Source organism: Podarcis erhardii, assembly GCF_964252035.2.
Source record: "Podarcis erhardii genome assembly, chromosome: 4".
NCBI classification, from domain to species: domain Eukaryota; kingdom Metazoa; phylum Chordata; class Lepidosauria; order Squamata; family Lacertidae; genus Podarcis; species Podarcis erhardii.
Genome location: NC_138508.1, coordinates 82,563,814 through 82,582,100, shown reverse-complemented (window position 1 = coordinate 82,582,100; position 18,287 = coordinate 82,563,814). Strand labels below are relative to the sequence as shown.

The following is an 18,287-nucleotide window of genomic DNA, read 5'->3' as shown; positions in this document are numbered from 1 at the left end:
ATTTAATTATTTGTTAATATTTTATTTTTTGAATTTAATTATTTGTTAATATTTTATTTTTTGAATTTGGTATTTAAGGCCTGTGTGCTCTGAGGCAAAAGGCAGAAAAGTAGCCTAGGCGAGAGAATTTGTGTGGAGGCCATTGATGGCTTGGGAGAACTGTTGGGTCAGCCCTTGCCAGTAGCCAAGGGAAACCCTGTGTGCCCTGAGCAGAAAAATGAAGAGAAGCCCAGACAAGGAAATTCATTTCATCAACTCATGGAGAGGCCACTAATGGCCTAAGACAACTCAGCTTTGCAACATTTTATTTTAAAAATACATTTTAAACTATAACCCAGCCAGTAGGCCTTGCATTTTTAATGTTCTCCCGTATCACAAATTGCATCTGAAAGCCCCATCGGTTTGAAACATGCCAGTTGTGTGTTCCTGTTCAAAGACCTCTTTGGTTCAAGGAACTTTGGGTGGTGGCCTGCAATTGCAGCATTGCCTGGGTAGCACAGTTGGTTAGAGAGTGGTGCTGATAACACCATGGTTGCAGGTTCAATCCCTGCATGTGAAAGCTGCATCTTTCTGCATTGCAGCTAGTTGAACTACACGATCCTCAGGGTCCCTTCCCAATTCTGTGATTTTTGTGAAATCCTTGAAGGCATGTTCCGCTTTGATGGAACTGTCTGGCACTTTAATGTATATGCAGGATAATGCGACCGATGTATACTAGGACATATACTGGGGCTGTAGCTCACTACTAACTGCTTTGCATGCAAGAAGGTCCCAGTTTCCATTCTCAGCATCTCAAGAGATGGCCGGGAATGTCCCTTGCTGGAAAGGCTGGAGAGCTGCTTCTGCCAGTCAGTGTCAACAGAACTGAACTAGATGGGCCGGTGGTCAGACTCAGTAGTTTACCCTACATGCTTTACACAATCAAGGATCCAGGCGTTGTTATCTCAAAAGTTCTTAGCAACCTTTGAAATAGGCAAAGAACTTCACTGGGTTTTGCCCCCACTGTCTTTCTCTACTTTTATTCCATCCCATGGAAAGAGATGTCGAGAGCCCCTAATTCTGATCGTGTTCCCCCTGCCTTCATTTCACTCCCTTGACTGGATGTAGTGAAAAGCAAACAGTACCAGGAACCAGAAAGGACTCTGTTTTGTCGTCTTGCTATTCTCAAACTACTGCATTGGACTATATCACACAATATAGCCAGTTACACTTGCTACCTCCTCTGTGTTGTTGTACTGGACAGCTCCTGTTACCTTTCAGTGGTTCTATGCTTTTAGGAAACTATGCATGACAATACTTTTTTGGAAACTTTTCAGCCCAACACCATTATCCCACAGAGTCTTTTGATGTTGACGGTGCTCTTGTACCACTTGTGGGTCTCAAACTTTATTCCACTTTTCATTGGTGTGCGGAAGGACAGCCTTCAATAGCTATTATTTGCAAAAAAAAAAAAAAAGTATTCTATCTCTTTAATGAAAGGAAAAGTCAATATAATGTATTCTCAAATGTAAATGCAATAAGGAATTAACATATAGCTCTGGTTGTGATCTATGACATTTGGCTTTGCAGTATTCATATATTGCACAAACTCTGGAATTTTCCCTGTTTCAGAAAAAAAATAAAATGATAGAACACATTGCGGTGGAGGGGGGAGGGCAGGGAAGTCTGGTCTATATGACTCTGAAATAGATACCTCTCTTTTTCTGCTTTTAAAAACACATGAACATCATTAATCTTGAAGCCGGTTCTTCATCATGTATGCCCAAGTCATACAGCACAAGGAGAAATGGAACAAGATGGCGGTTACAGTGGCAAGATGCAAATTTATTCGGGCAAAAGTAATAGGTGCACAATATCAAGCATGCTCAGGTTTGTGCCAAGAAAACTGTTTACGGATGAGGAATGGATGGGATGAGCTTTTTGCATCATACATGATTAACGGTTCTCTGATCTTCCATTAGGAAATCTATGTGTGATTTCCTAGCTGCCACTAAGAAATGATACAGACCACACTGCTGGAGCAGAAATACCCTGGCTCAAATGATAACGTGACATCACAGCAGCAGTGTACCCGGGAACGTGATATTCCTTAAAAAAAAAAAAATGAAGGAAATAGACTGAAAAGTGGGGGGGGGGGAATAGTGATAGAGAATTCACAGACCATGTTCACTGCAGGCACCTATTTGGAGTGTTTCATTACGTCTTTAATTAAAATGGTTTGTGCTTCCTTTTTCATTTTATTCATTGTTTAGCTCTCTCTCTTTTTTTTAAGCATGTGAATAACGTTGCCACTGTTTTTCTTCAGCTCTCTCTATTTCTCTCCCTCCTGGTGTCATCGCTTGAAGCCAAGGAGCGTTAGAGCTGTGTTTTTCCTCTCCCCTTGAAAGCACATTTTAAAAAGGGAAAAGGAAGAGAAGTAAAGGGAAGGGAAGGAAGAAAAAGAAATGTTCCTTTCTGGTATTCTCTGCAGTTAGGTCAGCAGGAGGCAAAATAGGGTCCCATTGAGAAGAACCAGCACTTCTTCATTAAATGCCACTTTAAATGTGGGACAAAGAGAACTCGCTACTGTATTGGGGCAGTGCAAAAAAATAAATAAAAATAAAAATAGAACGAATGAGTGTCTTAGTCCATGGGTGAACCAAAATGATAATGCAATGAATGTCACAGAAATGGATGTTGTTGAATGGCCTTTGCACAGCAGAGGTAGATCAAGGTTTATAACAAACTGTTTACTGACCATTTATGTTTAAGATCAAGAGAAGAGGTCAGTTGAACAAGAGCTCACCTATGTGCTTTCTTAGTCGCGCGACTCTAGCAAACTCCCTAAAGTACTGCAGCCCAGCCCCCTTATTGCTGCATTACTTTTTTTTCACAACAGACCAAAATGCTCTTTGAAATCTACATTCCACTATCGGTTAAAGCTTTCTCTCCCCACACCCCCACCCCACCCCTAAATTTTCAAAGTATTTCCACAGTAGAGTTATGAGTATAATTCATATGAGATGTGCTCTTCTGGGGTGGGGGGGGGGAATAAAAGCACCATTTTTAAATGCCAAGTAGAATACCTGTGTGTGCACATGCGCAGTAAGGAGGGGAGAAGGGTAAGGAAAGAAACTGAAGCTGAATAATTCTGCATTTTACGTGCTTTTTTTGTATTTGCACAGGTCATTTTAAGATCCTCATTCTCAGTTCATAGCAAAACACTATCAAAACAAGAAGTCTTGCAAAATAGTTGAGCTTATACATCTTAAACAAATGCATTATTTTAACCTGCTAAAGCAGTAGGGATTTTTTTTGTGTATTTTTTTGTATATATCTATATATATTTTTTGCAGAACTTCACAAACCATAAAACATGAATAAAAATGCATTATCAACACCGCAGTGATGAACAGAAACGTTTTCTTGAAAGGGCCAGGGAAGGATGGGGTTTTTCATAGCTAGAAAGTAGATAATTGGTTTGCTAAGAGAATATTTCCTATCTTTTTTCCTCCATCTCTCAGCTACACAGCAAACAACTCTAAAGTGCACTTTCCAAGTGTAGTTAGAGAACAGGAAGGAATGAAAAGTTTTTTTAAAAAAACAGCCCTTATTAACTTTTCCTTCCATTTATTCTAGTGTAAACTCTAAAAAGCCTTTTTAAAAAGCAAGTTCTTATACACTCAGCAGGTGATATGATTCTACAAAGAAAGAAATGGGGGGGAAAGACAACTGGATTATTCTTTCTCCCTGCCCCGTTTTGACTACTCAGCCCAACGTGTTAAATTTTATTGCACACTCATGGAAATGGTTTATCTATTATGATGATTTTTTTTTAAAAAAAAAACCATTATGTTTTCTTTTTCAGCTGTGCTAATGTTTAGTTCTGCCTTCGCCCCCCCAATGTCCTCGTCTGCCTTTAGTTTCAAGGGAAATTTCATTAACATGTCATACTTAATAGACTGTGGACAGTTTCATACACTGGGTTGCTGCAGGAAACACACACCTTATACCAATGTTCCCACAACAAATGTGTGATGTGGACGAAACACAACTGCGTCTTTAAACACCAGTATACAGGCATCTGGGAACCCTGGTCGGGGGTCAGAGATTTCCAAGAAATGTTGCTATTTAAACTAGGTTGGGTGTGCACTCATGTGTGATGTCCACACATGTGTTTTCTGGGGGAATTTGTGGAGAGATAATCAGAAACTGGTAAAGGGGAAAAGGAAAGTCTTTGTTTTTTGCTGAACCTCTTTGCTCCTATAGATTATACTGACATGTGCTGCTCGCATGACTGCGGCGGAATTAAAAAACCGTAATTCACAATGAATGCCAAACTTCTACCGCCACTGTGAAGGCCTCTCTCATCTAGTCATCTTTGCTGAGCTCTAAACATGGTTTTACATGCACTGTCTTCCGTCCCAGGCTGCTCCTGTTCAACTGACCAGTGAGAAAGGACTGGACTTCTTTGAAAATGGGAATTGGAGCAACAGTTTGTTATAGGTTTTGTTACGTTACAATTTCACTGTCCGATTCCACCTTATAAGGAGAGCACTTCTCTTTTGCCTCCCCATCTCTCATCACTTTGGGTTCCAGTCAGGTGACTTGTGCAACATGGGCAGAGGCTCATCGGAATCGTGCGCCCATTCATTGTGATTACACAGACGGAAAAGCAAGCGGGCATTTTTGGCTTTGGGGCACTGGAGAGGAGAAGGAGAAGCAATTTTTTGGGGGGGGAGTAGGGCCGTTTAGGGGGCAAGGTTACTGTTGTTGTTTTTTTCTAAAAATAAAAATTAATCCATTAGTTAGTTATGCCATGGAACCACAGCAGTTCTTTCCTCTAATAGAAACTGACAAGACATAAAAGACAGAACTATTGGATGAACACACACAATGACTAGAAATAGATAAGACAGTGAAAAGACTTAGTTTAGCTCTGAGAAACTGTCCAAAAAATAAAATCCTGTATTAACAAGTGCAAAAACAAAAGAAAGAAACTCCAAACATTAAAACACAGTGTATAAAATGGTGTGAGAAATTTAAGTCACCAGACAGCCTTTTAGTCAATAAAAAGCTGTATTTGATGTGTCCTTGTTTGGATTGTGGCCCTTCTGCTGAGTTTTACCCAGAAGGCCTTTGGAGGATTGAATGGAGGGCAGAAGGACCCAGTCTTTTGTGTTTGACTGCAGTACATGTGGGCCTGCTGTAGGCCCATAGGAGAAGATGAATTGGATCTTTTATTCCTCATTGGTTGAATTATCTTCCAAAGTTGTTATGCCGCCAAAGCCCAGTTCAGTTGAGTTCTGTGCTGCTGAGACTGTTAGTACTGTATGTAAGAGAATTAGTACGAGAACACACAGTTTAAGTCTGCTGTTACACAGTCTTGATGCTGATGAAACTGTGAGTGATGTCCGGTGACACATCGAGTCACTTGTTTTTATAGTCCCTTTGGATTGGTTATCTGATAATAGTCCCCATCTGACATCACAGCATTCTGGTTCTGCATTGGTTGGATAGTTGTCATAGAGCCCTGCAGGGAGGGGAAAACAACAGTAAGTGAATTCTGGTGACTATTTCACACTATATTCAATTAGAAGGCTTATTGTAGTGTTACTTGATACGTATTATTGTATAGCTATTATTGTGTTGCATTGCTTTTCTGGTGCTGCAAACCATGCTATAATTTTCTTTATAATCAAATGGTTCACGACACAGTCTATGTGGAAATGCGTCAGACAAAGTCAAGTTAGTAGGAATAAAAATAATAATAAAACAGTAGATTCCACCCACTCCATCCTCCTTAAACAAACTTTTGATTCTGTAGCTGCTTCATGTACTGACTATTATTAGTGCTGCTCCTTGTATTTATGCTTTTTGCTGCATAATTTGTGTTCGAATGATTGGATCACTGTTGCTTTTACGTTTGCTTTCTATTTCCAAGAGGAAAATGAAATAAGTTTTGGTCTTGATATTATTCAGAAGATCACTTCACCTGCCACACCTATCCACTCAAGATTACTTTTGTCAGGTATAGATAGCTACATAGAAAAGTGTTGCATGTACCGACAAATTTGTGCATGTGAGTTTTTAAAATAGGCTTGGGACTGATGCACATCTTATTTTCCTAACTGCCTTAAAGGAGGCTTCATGGCTGATTGCAAGAGCCTTCATGGTGGCAGATGATATAGGATGATAGATATTGCAGAAACCAAAGACAGAATCACAGAATTATAGTGTTCCATTAGGAACTTTTCTGTGTAGTCTTAGGGCTCATCCATGCTCCTCTTTCTCCCATGATTTCTAGACACGGGCCTGGTAATTTTTTCTTACACTCTGCCCCTTTTGCAGGAAAAGGTGCAGTTTGCTGCTGAATTGAAACAAACATCAACCAGGTTTTCTGAGTAGTGGCATTTGTTCTGATTCAGCAACAAACCATGCGTTTTTCTGGGGAAAGCTGCAGGAGAAAACAAAAACCCCTAGAAATCCGGGGACAAACAGAAGAAATCAGAGGACAGGGGGAAGTGTCGATTTTGGCAGTTCCTCCCCACCCCCATTATATTTTATTCGGCTTCAACATTGTTAACATATACAATCAAAACCTAGTTTCATCTTCTGTCTTATTTTTGTTGACTTCCCACCCCATTTTTCCATTGAGTTGTTTTCCCCCTTTGGTTGCACCCTATCTTCTATCTATTGAACCATAACCACGATATTGTAATCTAATTGCTTCTGTTGCTCAAATCCTGCTCACGAGTTCATCATACCATAATATTTCTTTAAGTAATCCGAAAATGCATAAATTATTCCATAAGACACTCATTATTAGGTTCTGTTAATTTTGCCAGTTCTGCATAGTCCATTATCTTACTTATCCATTCTTCTTTGGTGGGAACCTCTTCTTCCTTCCATTTCTCTGCATAAAGAATCCTAGCTGCTGTTGTTACATACATAAACAGCTTTAACAATTTCTTTGGGTTTGGTATACTCATTCTGAACATACTTTTTTATCTCATCATGTATCATTTCCCAAAATACCCTCGCTTTCATGCAAGACCACCACTTCTTTTTGGCAGTTTGAACCCACTGGTGATGTACCTTCCAATTCACAATATGTTCTTTTATGAGTAAACGAGTTCGCAGACGATTCACCCCACGCCTGGGAGTATTAAGGTAAAGGGACCATTAGGTCCAGTCGTGGCCGACTCTGGGCTTGTGGCGCTCATCTCACTTTATTGGCCGAGGGAGCCGGCATACAGCTTCTGGGTCATGTGGCCAGCATGACTAAGCCGCTTCTGGCAAACCAGAGCAGCGCACGGAAACGCTGTTTACCTTCCCGCTGGAGCGGTACCTATTTATCTACCTGCACTGGCGTGCTTTCAAACTGCTAGGTTGGCAGGAGCAGGGACCGAGCAACGGGAGCTCACCCCATCGCGGGGATTCAAACCGCCAACCTTCTGATTGCAAGTCCTAGGCTCTGTGGTTTAACCCACAGCACCACCCTCTAGGATGGTAATACCCTCTAGGAGTATTAAGAAGCTGCTAATAAGTTACTGATTCAGTCGGAACTATTTACATTTGAACCTTCTATACCACTTTACGTTACGTATGATTCTGAGCATACCAGCATGGAGGAAGAGGTTTTAATGAAATAAATGGGGCTGATTTTCAAGCAAACGTGCTGAGGATTTAGGTGTACTTATTGCTCAAAAGCCGCTTGAGGAAGTACACTGTTACACTTAATTCACTCCAGTGAACAAAAACAGCTGAAGCGCCAGAATGTTAGCCTTAGGGCCGCGTAGTTGTCACCATCTGTTTATAAGTTACTAAAAGTTCCTTTTCTTGTTCATTCCACTTACCTTTACTTCCTGCAGATAGGCAACAATAAGCTGGGGGGAAGAGTCCAAACATTTATGTAAAGCTACCTTCTATTTATTTTTTAAAATTACTGTTACATAATTTAGAGTTGGAGTAGGCAATGAGGCCAAACAGGATCTACTGGAAAATCTCTGGGTAATTTGCAGTGGATCAGCAAAAGTTTATGATTCCCAGTGGTTAGGACATTACATTGTGCGGGCGTTACTTTATAGTCAGCTTAGTGGTGGAAGTAGCTATTCAACAGGAAAATGAGAAGTAGACTTTTGCATAAAATCATTGTAAGATCTATTTCACTTCTGGTACCGAGAGCAAATTCCTAGACTCAAAATGTGGTATGAAGTACAGTGGTACCTCAGGTCACATACGCTTCAGGTTACAGACTCCGCTAACCAAGAAATACTACCTCGGGTTAAGAATTTTGCTTCAGGATGAGAACAGAAATCGTGCAGCAGTGGCGCAGCGGCAGTGGGAGGCCCCATTAGCTAAAGTGGTGCTTCAGGTTAAGAACAGTTTCAGGTTAAGAACGGACCTCCGGAATGAATTAAGTACTTAACCCGAGGTACCACTGTACACTGATATATAATTCTAACCATATGTCTTTGGCACCTGACACTAGTTAGGAGATACTGGGGCTCTTATTAAATATGACAAGTCTGAAGAGTGCGCCGGCCTCCTACAAAGTATTGAATTTGGACTTATGGTGGTTCCACTCCCCTTCCATGAAGCCGCTATATCTTTTAGGATGTTAAAGAAAGTGAAAAGGGGTTAATTCTCCATGAGCAGGCAGAAATGTCTGTTTGCTGCCTCGCTCAGCAGCTACTTTAGCACTTAGAAAAAAAGGAAAATTATTTTCCTACAGTAAGGGTTGTTGTTTTCAGCCAGAACTCAGTTCCAACACCTCTCAGGTGGATGCCATTGCTATTACAGTGGTACCTTGGGTTACAGATACTTCAGGTTACAGACACTTCAGGTTAAAGACTCCACTAACCCAGAAATAGTACCTCAGGTTAAGAACTTTGCTTCAGGATGAGAAAAGAAATCGTGCGGCGGCAGCGGAAGGCCCCATTAGCTAAAGTGGTACCTCAGGTTAAGAACAGTTTCAGGTTAAGAACGGACCTCCAGAACGAAATTAAGTTCTTAACCCGAGGTACCACTGTATTTGCACTTTGATGTGCTTTCGAACTGCTAGGTTGGCAGGAGCAGGGACCGAGCAACGGGAGCTCACCCCGTCGCAGGGATTCGAACCACCAACTTTCCGATCGGCAAGCCCAAGGCTCAGTGGTTTAGACTACAGTGCCACCTGCATCCCTATTGCTTATTACCCCATCCCATATAACAAAAAGCAGGAAGTCGTTCAGTTGGCAGAGTTGCAATTCATTTGATGTAATTTAACTTGCTGCTGTCAGCTCTCACCTTGATAGTTGACTGGAGAGGCTTTTTTTTTTTTAAAGGCAATATTCAATAAATAGTTTCCAATTTATAATAAAGCTGTCATATTGCTTTTATATCAGCATAACCTCATGGCTTTCCTCCCAAATAATGCTAAGAGTTGTAGGCCCTCTACCATCCCCCTAAAGAGCCCCTATAGTTTTCAAAGTTTCCTGGAGAGAAAAATGACTACTAGACCAGTTAAGTTGTTAGTGTAGCTTGTACCCTCTGAATATTTCACAGTATCTATTGAATATGGGTTGAAATGTTTATTGGTCTCCACTAGGTGTCCCCAGTTACCTATCAAACATTACAAAAAATATAGCAGTGGTAAGCCATGCATAGTTCACAGAATTTGAAACACAACAATTAAATATCAATAGCACTTTGCTACAGCATTTGTGCAGTGTCGTGCTCAATGGCTGTAGAAAAACTTTGAGACTGCAATCTATTGGCTCAAATTCCAGGAGATGAGTTTAATGTTAAAAGCCAAGAAATCTTTAATAAAAATACATTAAAAGCCTTACATGGACCACAATTATCAAAATGTTTGATAAATATGTGCCATTATTATTGCTGTTGTTTTTATTCATTTTCATCTTTAAACTGTTTAGCATGGTTGCACTGAGACATATCTTTGTTTTATATTAGAGCATATGACATTCAACAGTTACAGAAAATTAAAATAACAATAAATACTCAGATAAATGTTTATGAATAAATGTTTATGAATATATGTTGTATCAAAGTGTAAATACATTTGAAGCATTTGAGGCAGGTTGTAATTAATTTATCTTATGTAGACAGCCCTGGTTCCTTACATGGCAAGTGTGCAAGAAATGAGGCTTTTTACCCAAGTAAGAGATTTCGCTACATATTCCTCTTGAAAGCTTAGCTAACTGGTCAATTGAACTGCACTTTTAGGGAGATGGTGCGTACGCTCCCAGGCAATTTCAGCTTCCTAGATATACCAAAACATCAACAATAAATAGTAACAATTTTGGTATATTGTACTTGGCCACAACAGAGACTGAAATTCTCTCACTGTGGGAACTTTTATGTGGACCAATGTCTCTTGGCAAAACAATCAGCAGCGGGAATCTTTAGCAGAATTGATGCTTTGGAAAAGGAAGTGTCTGGTTTGAATGCCATAATTGGTACACAGGTTATGTTAGTGGAGACAGGAATTCTGACTGCAGCCCCACAGACAGGACCTACCAAGCTGAAGTTGGTGAAGGTTTGAAGGTATATCAAGATAGGGATAGGTCTGAGCTCTCTAGCTACTGAATCTGATAGATGTCATTTAATTGTTTAAGTCCCGATCAGGATTTGAATTCAACCCAGAGACCTGTTTTACACCAATATGAACTCAGGAGATGGACCAAATTCTTTTAGAAAGAGGTTCCCAGATGTTCTACCCAGATGTCCTTCAAAAGTGGCCAGTGAAGAAACCCACCAGAATAATGAAAACAGAATCTGAACTACGAGCAGAAATTCAAGGGCTTCCCTGAATGTAGGAAATGGTTTTACATTGCAAATATCTGTCTAATTGTGATCAGAGAGGCAGTATTGAACTAATCTTTCAGGAGCCATATGTACGGGATAACTTTTGGTCTCTAATTCATGATTGCTGATTGCAGAGCTGTTAATCAAATTAAAATGTTGTCCAAATAATAGCACCCCCCCCCCATTGCAGGTTAGATATCCGTTCCATGTACTTATTAGAAAAGGGAACTGCAGTCTGGAAAAGGCAACTTGAAAGGAAGGAGCAAGAAGTTCTTGAGCCATAGTTCCTGCCTTTGTCACCTATCTTAATAAAATCCAGATACACTCCAATGGGCAAGAAAGGAATATTCATTATATTGGCCTGAACGTAGGTACCGGATGAAATATGCCTAGGTTAGAGGTCCAAAATTCCTACTCTGTTAGCAGTCTATTTTCTAGAAATCAAAAAGGTCTTAATATACTTTCCTGGAATCTGGCATGTTGGGTGCATAATAATTTTATTTGTTTGCTCCAGCAATATGATATAATATGTTTGCAAGAGACTTGGTCTCATGCACAGAATACTCCTCTGCCTTACAGGGTTATAACTATTTTAGCCAGGCAGCTGTTAGCAAATTATAAAGAGCCTAAGAAGTGGAAGCTTGGCTACCTTTATATTACAGTGGTACCTTGGGTTAAGTACTTAATTCGTTCTGGAGGTCCGTACTTAACCTGAAACTGTTCTTAACCTGAAGCACCACTTGAGCTAATGGGGCCTCCTGCTGCTGCCGCACCGCCGGAGCACGTTTTCTGTTTTCATCCTGAAGCAAAGTTCTTAACCTGAAGCACTATTTCTGGGTTAGCAGACTCTGTAACCTGAAGCGTATGTAACCTGAAGTGTATGTAACCCGAGGTACCACTGTATTTGATTCGGCAGGAGATTTTTGATAATTACGTTTTACCAGCACAAATAAAAACTGAATTAGGAACCCTGTTTTAGTGTATAAACAACTACCTTCCCCCTACGGTCACTGACCACCAAGATTTGGTCAGATTTAGCATCCCTAAATTCCCCACAGCATTTATACTTCTTTGCAGGGATTTCAATGTCCGAATTGTTGCAACTTCAGAGTGCCTCTTGCTATTTTTAGGCCTAGGCTATTTTATGAGCCTCTCATTGCTCTTTGGATAAGAATTATAACACACCAGGCTTGAAATTGTTGGCATTTGCATTCTAGCATAATTTATATATCCTTCATGGGAGTCCTGTAGACATTTCTGTGAATAGGTGTGTCAATCTAAACTACTTCTATGGTTTATGGCATAAGTAAGAAGGTTAATAATAATAATTTATTTATACCCCGCCCATCTGGCTGGGTTTCTCCAGCCACTCTGGGAGGCTTTCAACAGAATATTAAATTACAATAGTCTATTAAACATTAAAAGCTTCCCTAAACAGGGTTGCCTTCAGATGTCTTCTAAAAGTCTGGTAGTTGTTCTTCTCTTTGACATCTGGTGGGAGGGCGTTCCACAGGGCGGGTGCCACTACTGAGAAGGCCCTCTGCCTGGTTCCCTTTGCATCTCGCAGCGAGGGAACCGCCAGAAGGCCCTCGGCACTGGACCTCAGGTTGACATGAGATTCTTCATAATGAACCCTACTTGCCCTTGGTACAAACCTAATCCCAGCCTTGTCTCCTGAAAGACATTCAGGCATACCCCAAGAGTTCTCCATACCTTGGATAAGGGTCAACACATGCAAATTTATCGTAGTTGCCAAGTACAGTCCACTCAACTCCTGAATGGGGCCATTAAGGAATTTGAAGGGATAGCACATATCTCCTTTTTTTAAATAAAAAAGTTATGTCTAAGTGGTTACTCTACATGCGTATCCTCCACACAGTTCAAGGCACCGACAAAATACTTGAAGGGAGAGCAGGCTAACTCATGACACTTAAACAGAGTTGCCCTGTTAAGCAGAGAAGGGGGAGAAAGATGCAGTTCCAAAAACAGCCTCCTCTTTACTTCAAAAACGGAGAGATTTCTTCTCTCCCAGGAACCAGAGTGATCAGAGGCCTGTTAAATAAGCCCTACATTTTCCCCCTCCTGTTTCAGACCTGCAGGCAAGAAGAGGAGAAAGCAGCTGAAGACCAGCCAACCAGAACTGCAGGCTGCCACTTCAGACTCTTTCATGCATAAGAACTGCAAAACATTGCCACCTGTGGAGAGCGCGACGACTGAAAAATATGAGGGGTCAACCGCAATCTGTGTATTGTTATGTGTTTATGGCATGAGCCCTCTGGTACTATTTTCAGAGAAACTCTTTTATTATTGAATGGTGGTTTGCTGCTCCTTTGATAACACATAAATATTAAATTGAACGGGAGAAAGAGAGATCACAAGGTAGGGAGTACATGCTGTCTATATAAGGCCATGTCTGCTCACCTCACTGCTTATGGAGTGGGAACTTCTCTGTAGAGTCCATGTTTGAAAATGGAAGAAAAGCACATCCATAAATGTTCATGGTTCAATTTACTCGGTGCACAGAACTAGTGATTTGGTCAGAATTATAAATGCTGCTGATGTACAGTCACACATGGTCTGAAAAACCAAGTGTGGGGAGAGTGCTGACTCCCTTCCCCTCAAAATGCTACTCCTGGTGCCTTATATCTGCTCTCTACCTGAGGCTGTTTTTGAAGACCACCTTGCAGCTGGTAGCTATCAGGCTAGATGGGATCATATGTTTTTAAAAGCACAATACAGCCTGCCATGAGTTACTGAGGGTTTTAGTGCTGGCATACGAAAAGCTTAAAAGGCTTAGGGCCCAAGTGTCTCCCCTAATACCTAATGCCCCCTTGCTTTGAGGCTGGCAGGAGAGGCCCTGCTCTTGATCCTCCTGACCAGCATGGTCTGTGGTATGGTGACTTGAGACAGGGCTTCTTCTGTGGTGGCACCTCAGCTGTGGAATAATAATAATTTATTATTTATACCTCGCCCATCTGGCTGGGTTTCCCCACCCACTCTGGACAGCTCCCAACAGAATATTAAAAACACGATAAAGCATCAAGCATTAAAAACTTCCCTAAACAAGGTTGCCTTCAGATGTCTTCTAAAAGTCAGATAGTTGTTTATTTCCTTGACATCTGATAGCAGGGCGTTCCACAGGGTGGGCTACTGAGAAGGCCCTCTGCCTGGTTCCCTGTAACCTCACTTCTCACAGCGAGGGAACTGCCAGAAGGCCCTTGGAACTGGACCTCAGTGTCCGGGCAGAACGATGGGGGTGGAGATGCTCCTTCTGGTATACTGGGCCAAGACCGAATGTACATCTTGGGGAAGAGCAGTTGCCATGAGGTAAAATTTCATTCAATCTAACAGCGTAATTATTGTTCTTGTTATGCTGATGTTTTGTTCTTGTAGTTTTTAGATTTTTAACAACTGTATGTAAATGGCTGTATTTTTACTATGATATCTCAGGCACCTCAGCCTTCTTTGCAGACAGAGCAAAGGAGCATCAAGGTAAATAACAGTAACCACCTGGGATAGCAGATCTCTGTGTGAGTCTTCTTCCTACCACTTTGGGATAGGTAGTCCTTGTACATACCAGGGCTAGGCTGGTATTTTGGCTGTGGCATTTGTGCTGACTCCAGGTCCTTCTGCTATGTCAGACTTAGCAGATTTCTCTGGGCTTGGTATGGGCATATGAGACTCCCTAATATATATATATGTATTAGCTGTGAATGTCTAAAAGTGAGGAATAACTTATTCTGCCCTGCATGTTCAACAGAATTAATTAGCCATGATATTGTATGCATATGTTACAGTTAATAGCAGTGTCAAAAGCAAGCATGATAAAAGGTTCCTGTTCAATAATTAATTATTCTCCCTGCAGTATTGCAAAACCTAGAATTTCTCCTCCTTTAATTATGTTAAGGAGAAGATGTGACCAAAGTCCCTTTTTTTTCCATCAGGAATTTGATGTGGTAGCTTAGTGAATTATAGAAAGTATGCTGAGCTCAGTGTATGCGTTCTACACACAGCAGGGGTGCAGTATAATTCCCATCACCCCTAGCTAACAGGACCATTGGTCAGGGATGATGGGAATTGTAGTCCCAAACATCTGGAGGGCCGGAGTTTGCCTATGCCTGGCCTAAAGGATCTACACTGGCTTCCAGTACAGTGGTACCTCGGGTTAAGAACTTCATTCGTTCTGGAGGTCCGCTCTTAACCTGAAACTGTTCTTAACCTGAAGCACCACTTTAGCTAATGGGGCCTCCCACTGTCGCCATGTGATTTCTGTTCTCATCCTGAAGCAAAGTTCTTAACCCAAGGTACTATTTCTGGGTTAGCAGAGTCTGTAACCTGAAGCATCTGTAACCTGAAGCATCTGTAACCTGAAGCATCTGTAACCAGAGGTACCACTGTACATTTCTGAGCATAGTTCAAAGTGTTGGTGCTGACCTTTAAAGCCCTAAACAGCCTTGGCTCTGTATACCTGAAGGAGCGTCTCCAGTCACATCGTTCAGCCTGGATACACAACTTTTAGAAGACATCTGAAGGAAGCTCTGTAGCAGTTTTTAATGTTTGATGTTTTATTGCTTTTATATGTGTTGGAAACTGCTCAGAGTGCCTGGGACAACCCATCCAGATGGGCGGGATATAAATAATATGATGATGATGATGCAGGACCTGAGCACAAGGGCACTCCCCCCTCTGTCTCTTTCTAGCAACTGGTATTCAGAAGCAGAACATAGCCATGAGGGGGAATAGCTATTGATTACTCACAACAGTGAAGTTGGGAGCTAAACAGGTCTTAGACAGGTGAACCATTTCACCATTTTTTCAGCTGACAGGCTGCATGAGTGGCCAGCCTGACGTGCAGAATACAAAGAAATGTGGTACTTTGTAAAAAAATAAAATAATAAGTACATACGGTGAGGTCATAGTGCATTATCGGCAATATTAGCCCAACAATCACCCAGTAATCACCATCACTTACCAATGTGAGCAGGGGCACAAAGACTGGAACTGCCAAGCTACAGTGGCAGGAAGTGGCATTGGGTTATGCAGTTCATGGGGGGGGGGGAATTAGGAGGGAGAAGGAACCCAAGAGCTCAACCAGCAGCATGAGAGGCTCTCTCTAGACAGGCCCTGAAAGAGCAGCTGTGGCTTTTGAGCAGGCAACATGAGCTGGAGGTGCACAGAAGCATTAAAATAAACTATACCCAATAGAAAGAGAACAAATAAGATTAGCCTGGCATGCACTTGTATCTGAGAATTGTAAGTCAACAAAGAGAGAGGGGTGGGTGGGAAGTGGTAGCTGTTCAGACATAGGGCTCTGGACTGGGGTGGGGTTTTGGGGAAGGGCTCTTGGGTAGAAAGGAGGAAGTGAGGAATTTCTGTACCACCTGATAGCAATGGAATAGCAGGGTGATGGGGAAGCAGAAGCACAGACAAGGGCAGGTTGTGTAGTGATCCTCAGCCATACCCACCCACGGGCATGTTGTTCTCAAGCTTCCTTTGGACACCTTTGCTTTACAACCTTTGAAAGCCTTTGGGAATGACTATACTTTGCCCTATCATACGGTGGTGTGTTCAGAGAGAGACGCCAAATAACGACTGCTGAAATCTGTCCTACCTGTACAGATGAAACTGGATAATCCTCCATAGATGACATCATCATTGTCTGGTAATATAAATGGACACCTTGTCTGAACCTCCAAACAGTATTGCTTGCAAGGAATTGTGTTGTTGCAGTGAGACTGTGTAACTTCAAAATACTGGGAACAGAGCCAGGCTTTGTAGACAGTCTAAGGAAGAGGTGGGGGGGAGAGAGAGAAAGAAAAGAATCAGACATACAGATGAGCCAAAGCAACATCGCCAGGATTAACTATGTATACATTGCACAGCACACAATTCTAAGAGACTCTCACTCAGGTAAATTGCATTACTTTCCTTCCAGTTCCAGAAAATGATTTTCTGAAATGCTTTCTATTTCTTTATCCAATCATTGTCCCATTAATTCCATGAAATACATGCCTGGTTTGCAAGTAATACTAAAACAGACTTTAGCTTTATGTGGACAAGTAAGCTGCAACAACAACTAAGGCTCCAGATCACCTGTTTCCCTTTCCCATGCAGGTGGAAAGAAGACCTGTTTTGGAGAATTGGCTTCACTTTGTTATTGTGCCTCAACAAGACAACCAAACTAAGTCCACTGCTCCCATATAGGTCCTTCAGGGAGACAGCACCCTACAATGCCCACAGGGCCCAAACCTTACTCTCTGCGTGGCATTCAGTGCCAGTCCTACTCAGAGTAGTCCCATTGAAGTTAAGGAATATGACTTAATTTAGGATCATTAATTTCAGTAGGTTTATTCTGAATAGGACTAGCATTGAATCTAAGCAGCTGGGTGCTTCCAGATGAGACTTTAATATTGCAATCTCAGCTAGTCTTCTCCATTTTCAAAAAAGGAAAGCACTTAGAATCTCTGCCAGGACTTCCTCAGCACACTGTATTAACTCCCACTTATCTAAAGTTCTAACCTCACATTAATATGCTAGGCATGGGACTCCCAATGAGATATTCCAGGACCCCAGAATGCAAGACGGTATAGAGATGAGGAGCTGAGCACCTCAGTGAAATGAAGGATTCCATTGCACTTGCATGGGGAAGTGAAGGGAGCAGCTGTGGTACTGGGCAGGGAGAGATGGCCCCTGGCTCTCTCTCATTGGGCCCAAAGATCCCAGATCCAGAATGGGATCGGGGAGCAGAAAATGTGAGCTCATGCGCTTAATTCAGATTTAATATGCCAAAATGCACTGGAACTGTGGTATGGCTGGTGGAGCTTATCTGGGAAATGAATGCACTGGAGAGTTAAGAGCCATTTCCAAACAGCAACAACACCTGGAGGAAGAGGCGAAACCTGCTTCCTCTTCAGCTATCTTGTTGCCGGCTGCCAGGCCCAGATTTTAAAATGATTTCTGTCTGCTTGTACAGGATTTCGGTCCTGTACCTTTGGCTATGCCTCCATTGAAAAGTCCCCTTAGCAGAGTGAATGCAAATCAGTTTGCCAAAGTTATATACTTGAACAATGGAAACAAAATACAAGAAAGAGCTTCCAGAAATGATACGCCAATCAGCTTGCCTGCTGCAGTTTCACCATGTAAAGTCAATCACAAATATTCACAGAAGGTGGTGCTGGTTTCCTGCAACTAAAGATCAAAACCCAGGTATAGCAGCTAAAAGCAATGTGCTACAGGGTTCCTTTGATCACTTAGGTGTCATGCTATATAAATTTACTATTTCCATTTTTTTTATCACTTGAACATCTAAACTCTCGGGATGAAAGGACATACGTAGAAACAACTGGAAGGACAATTAATTTGGATTTCATAACAGTGAGCCCCCCACCCCAAATATTTCTGGCAATGTAGTTCAAGAGCATATTGATCTACTTTTTAAATAACATGCTTAGACGTAATACTTTTCTACCTGTACCAGTTAATCTTCATATATGCTT

General features: G+C 41.6%; 1 protein-coding gene across 2 annotated transcripts in view; it reads right to left on the bottom strand.

Moving 5' to 3' along the window:
* Positions 1–242: 242 nt before the first annotated feature.
* Positions 243–18,287, bottom strand: part of NALF1 (NALCN channel auxiliary factor 1) — a 327,048-nt gene continuing 309,003 nt past the window's right edge. Inside the window, exons 2-3 of one of the 2 annotated variants that reach the window (XM_081858260.1) lie at positions 16,403–16,574; positions 243–5,512 (exon numbers count right to left, since the gene is read on the bottom strand). In XM_081858260.1, coding sequence (XP_081714386.1) covers positions 5,220–5,512; positions 16,403–16,574 — 465 coding nt within the window. In that variant the 3' untranslated portion in view covers positions 243–5,219. The remainder of the gene's footprint in view (positions 5,513–16,402; positions 16,575–18,287) is intronic. The other variant, XM_081858261.1, reaches the window with a different exon arrangement.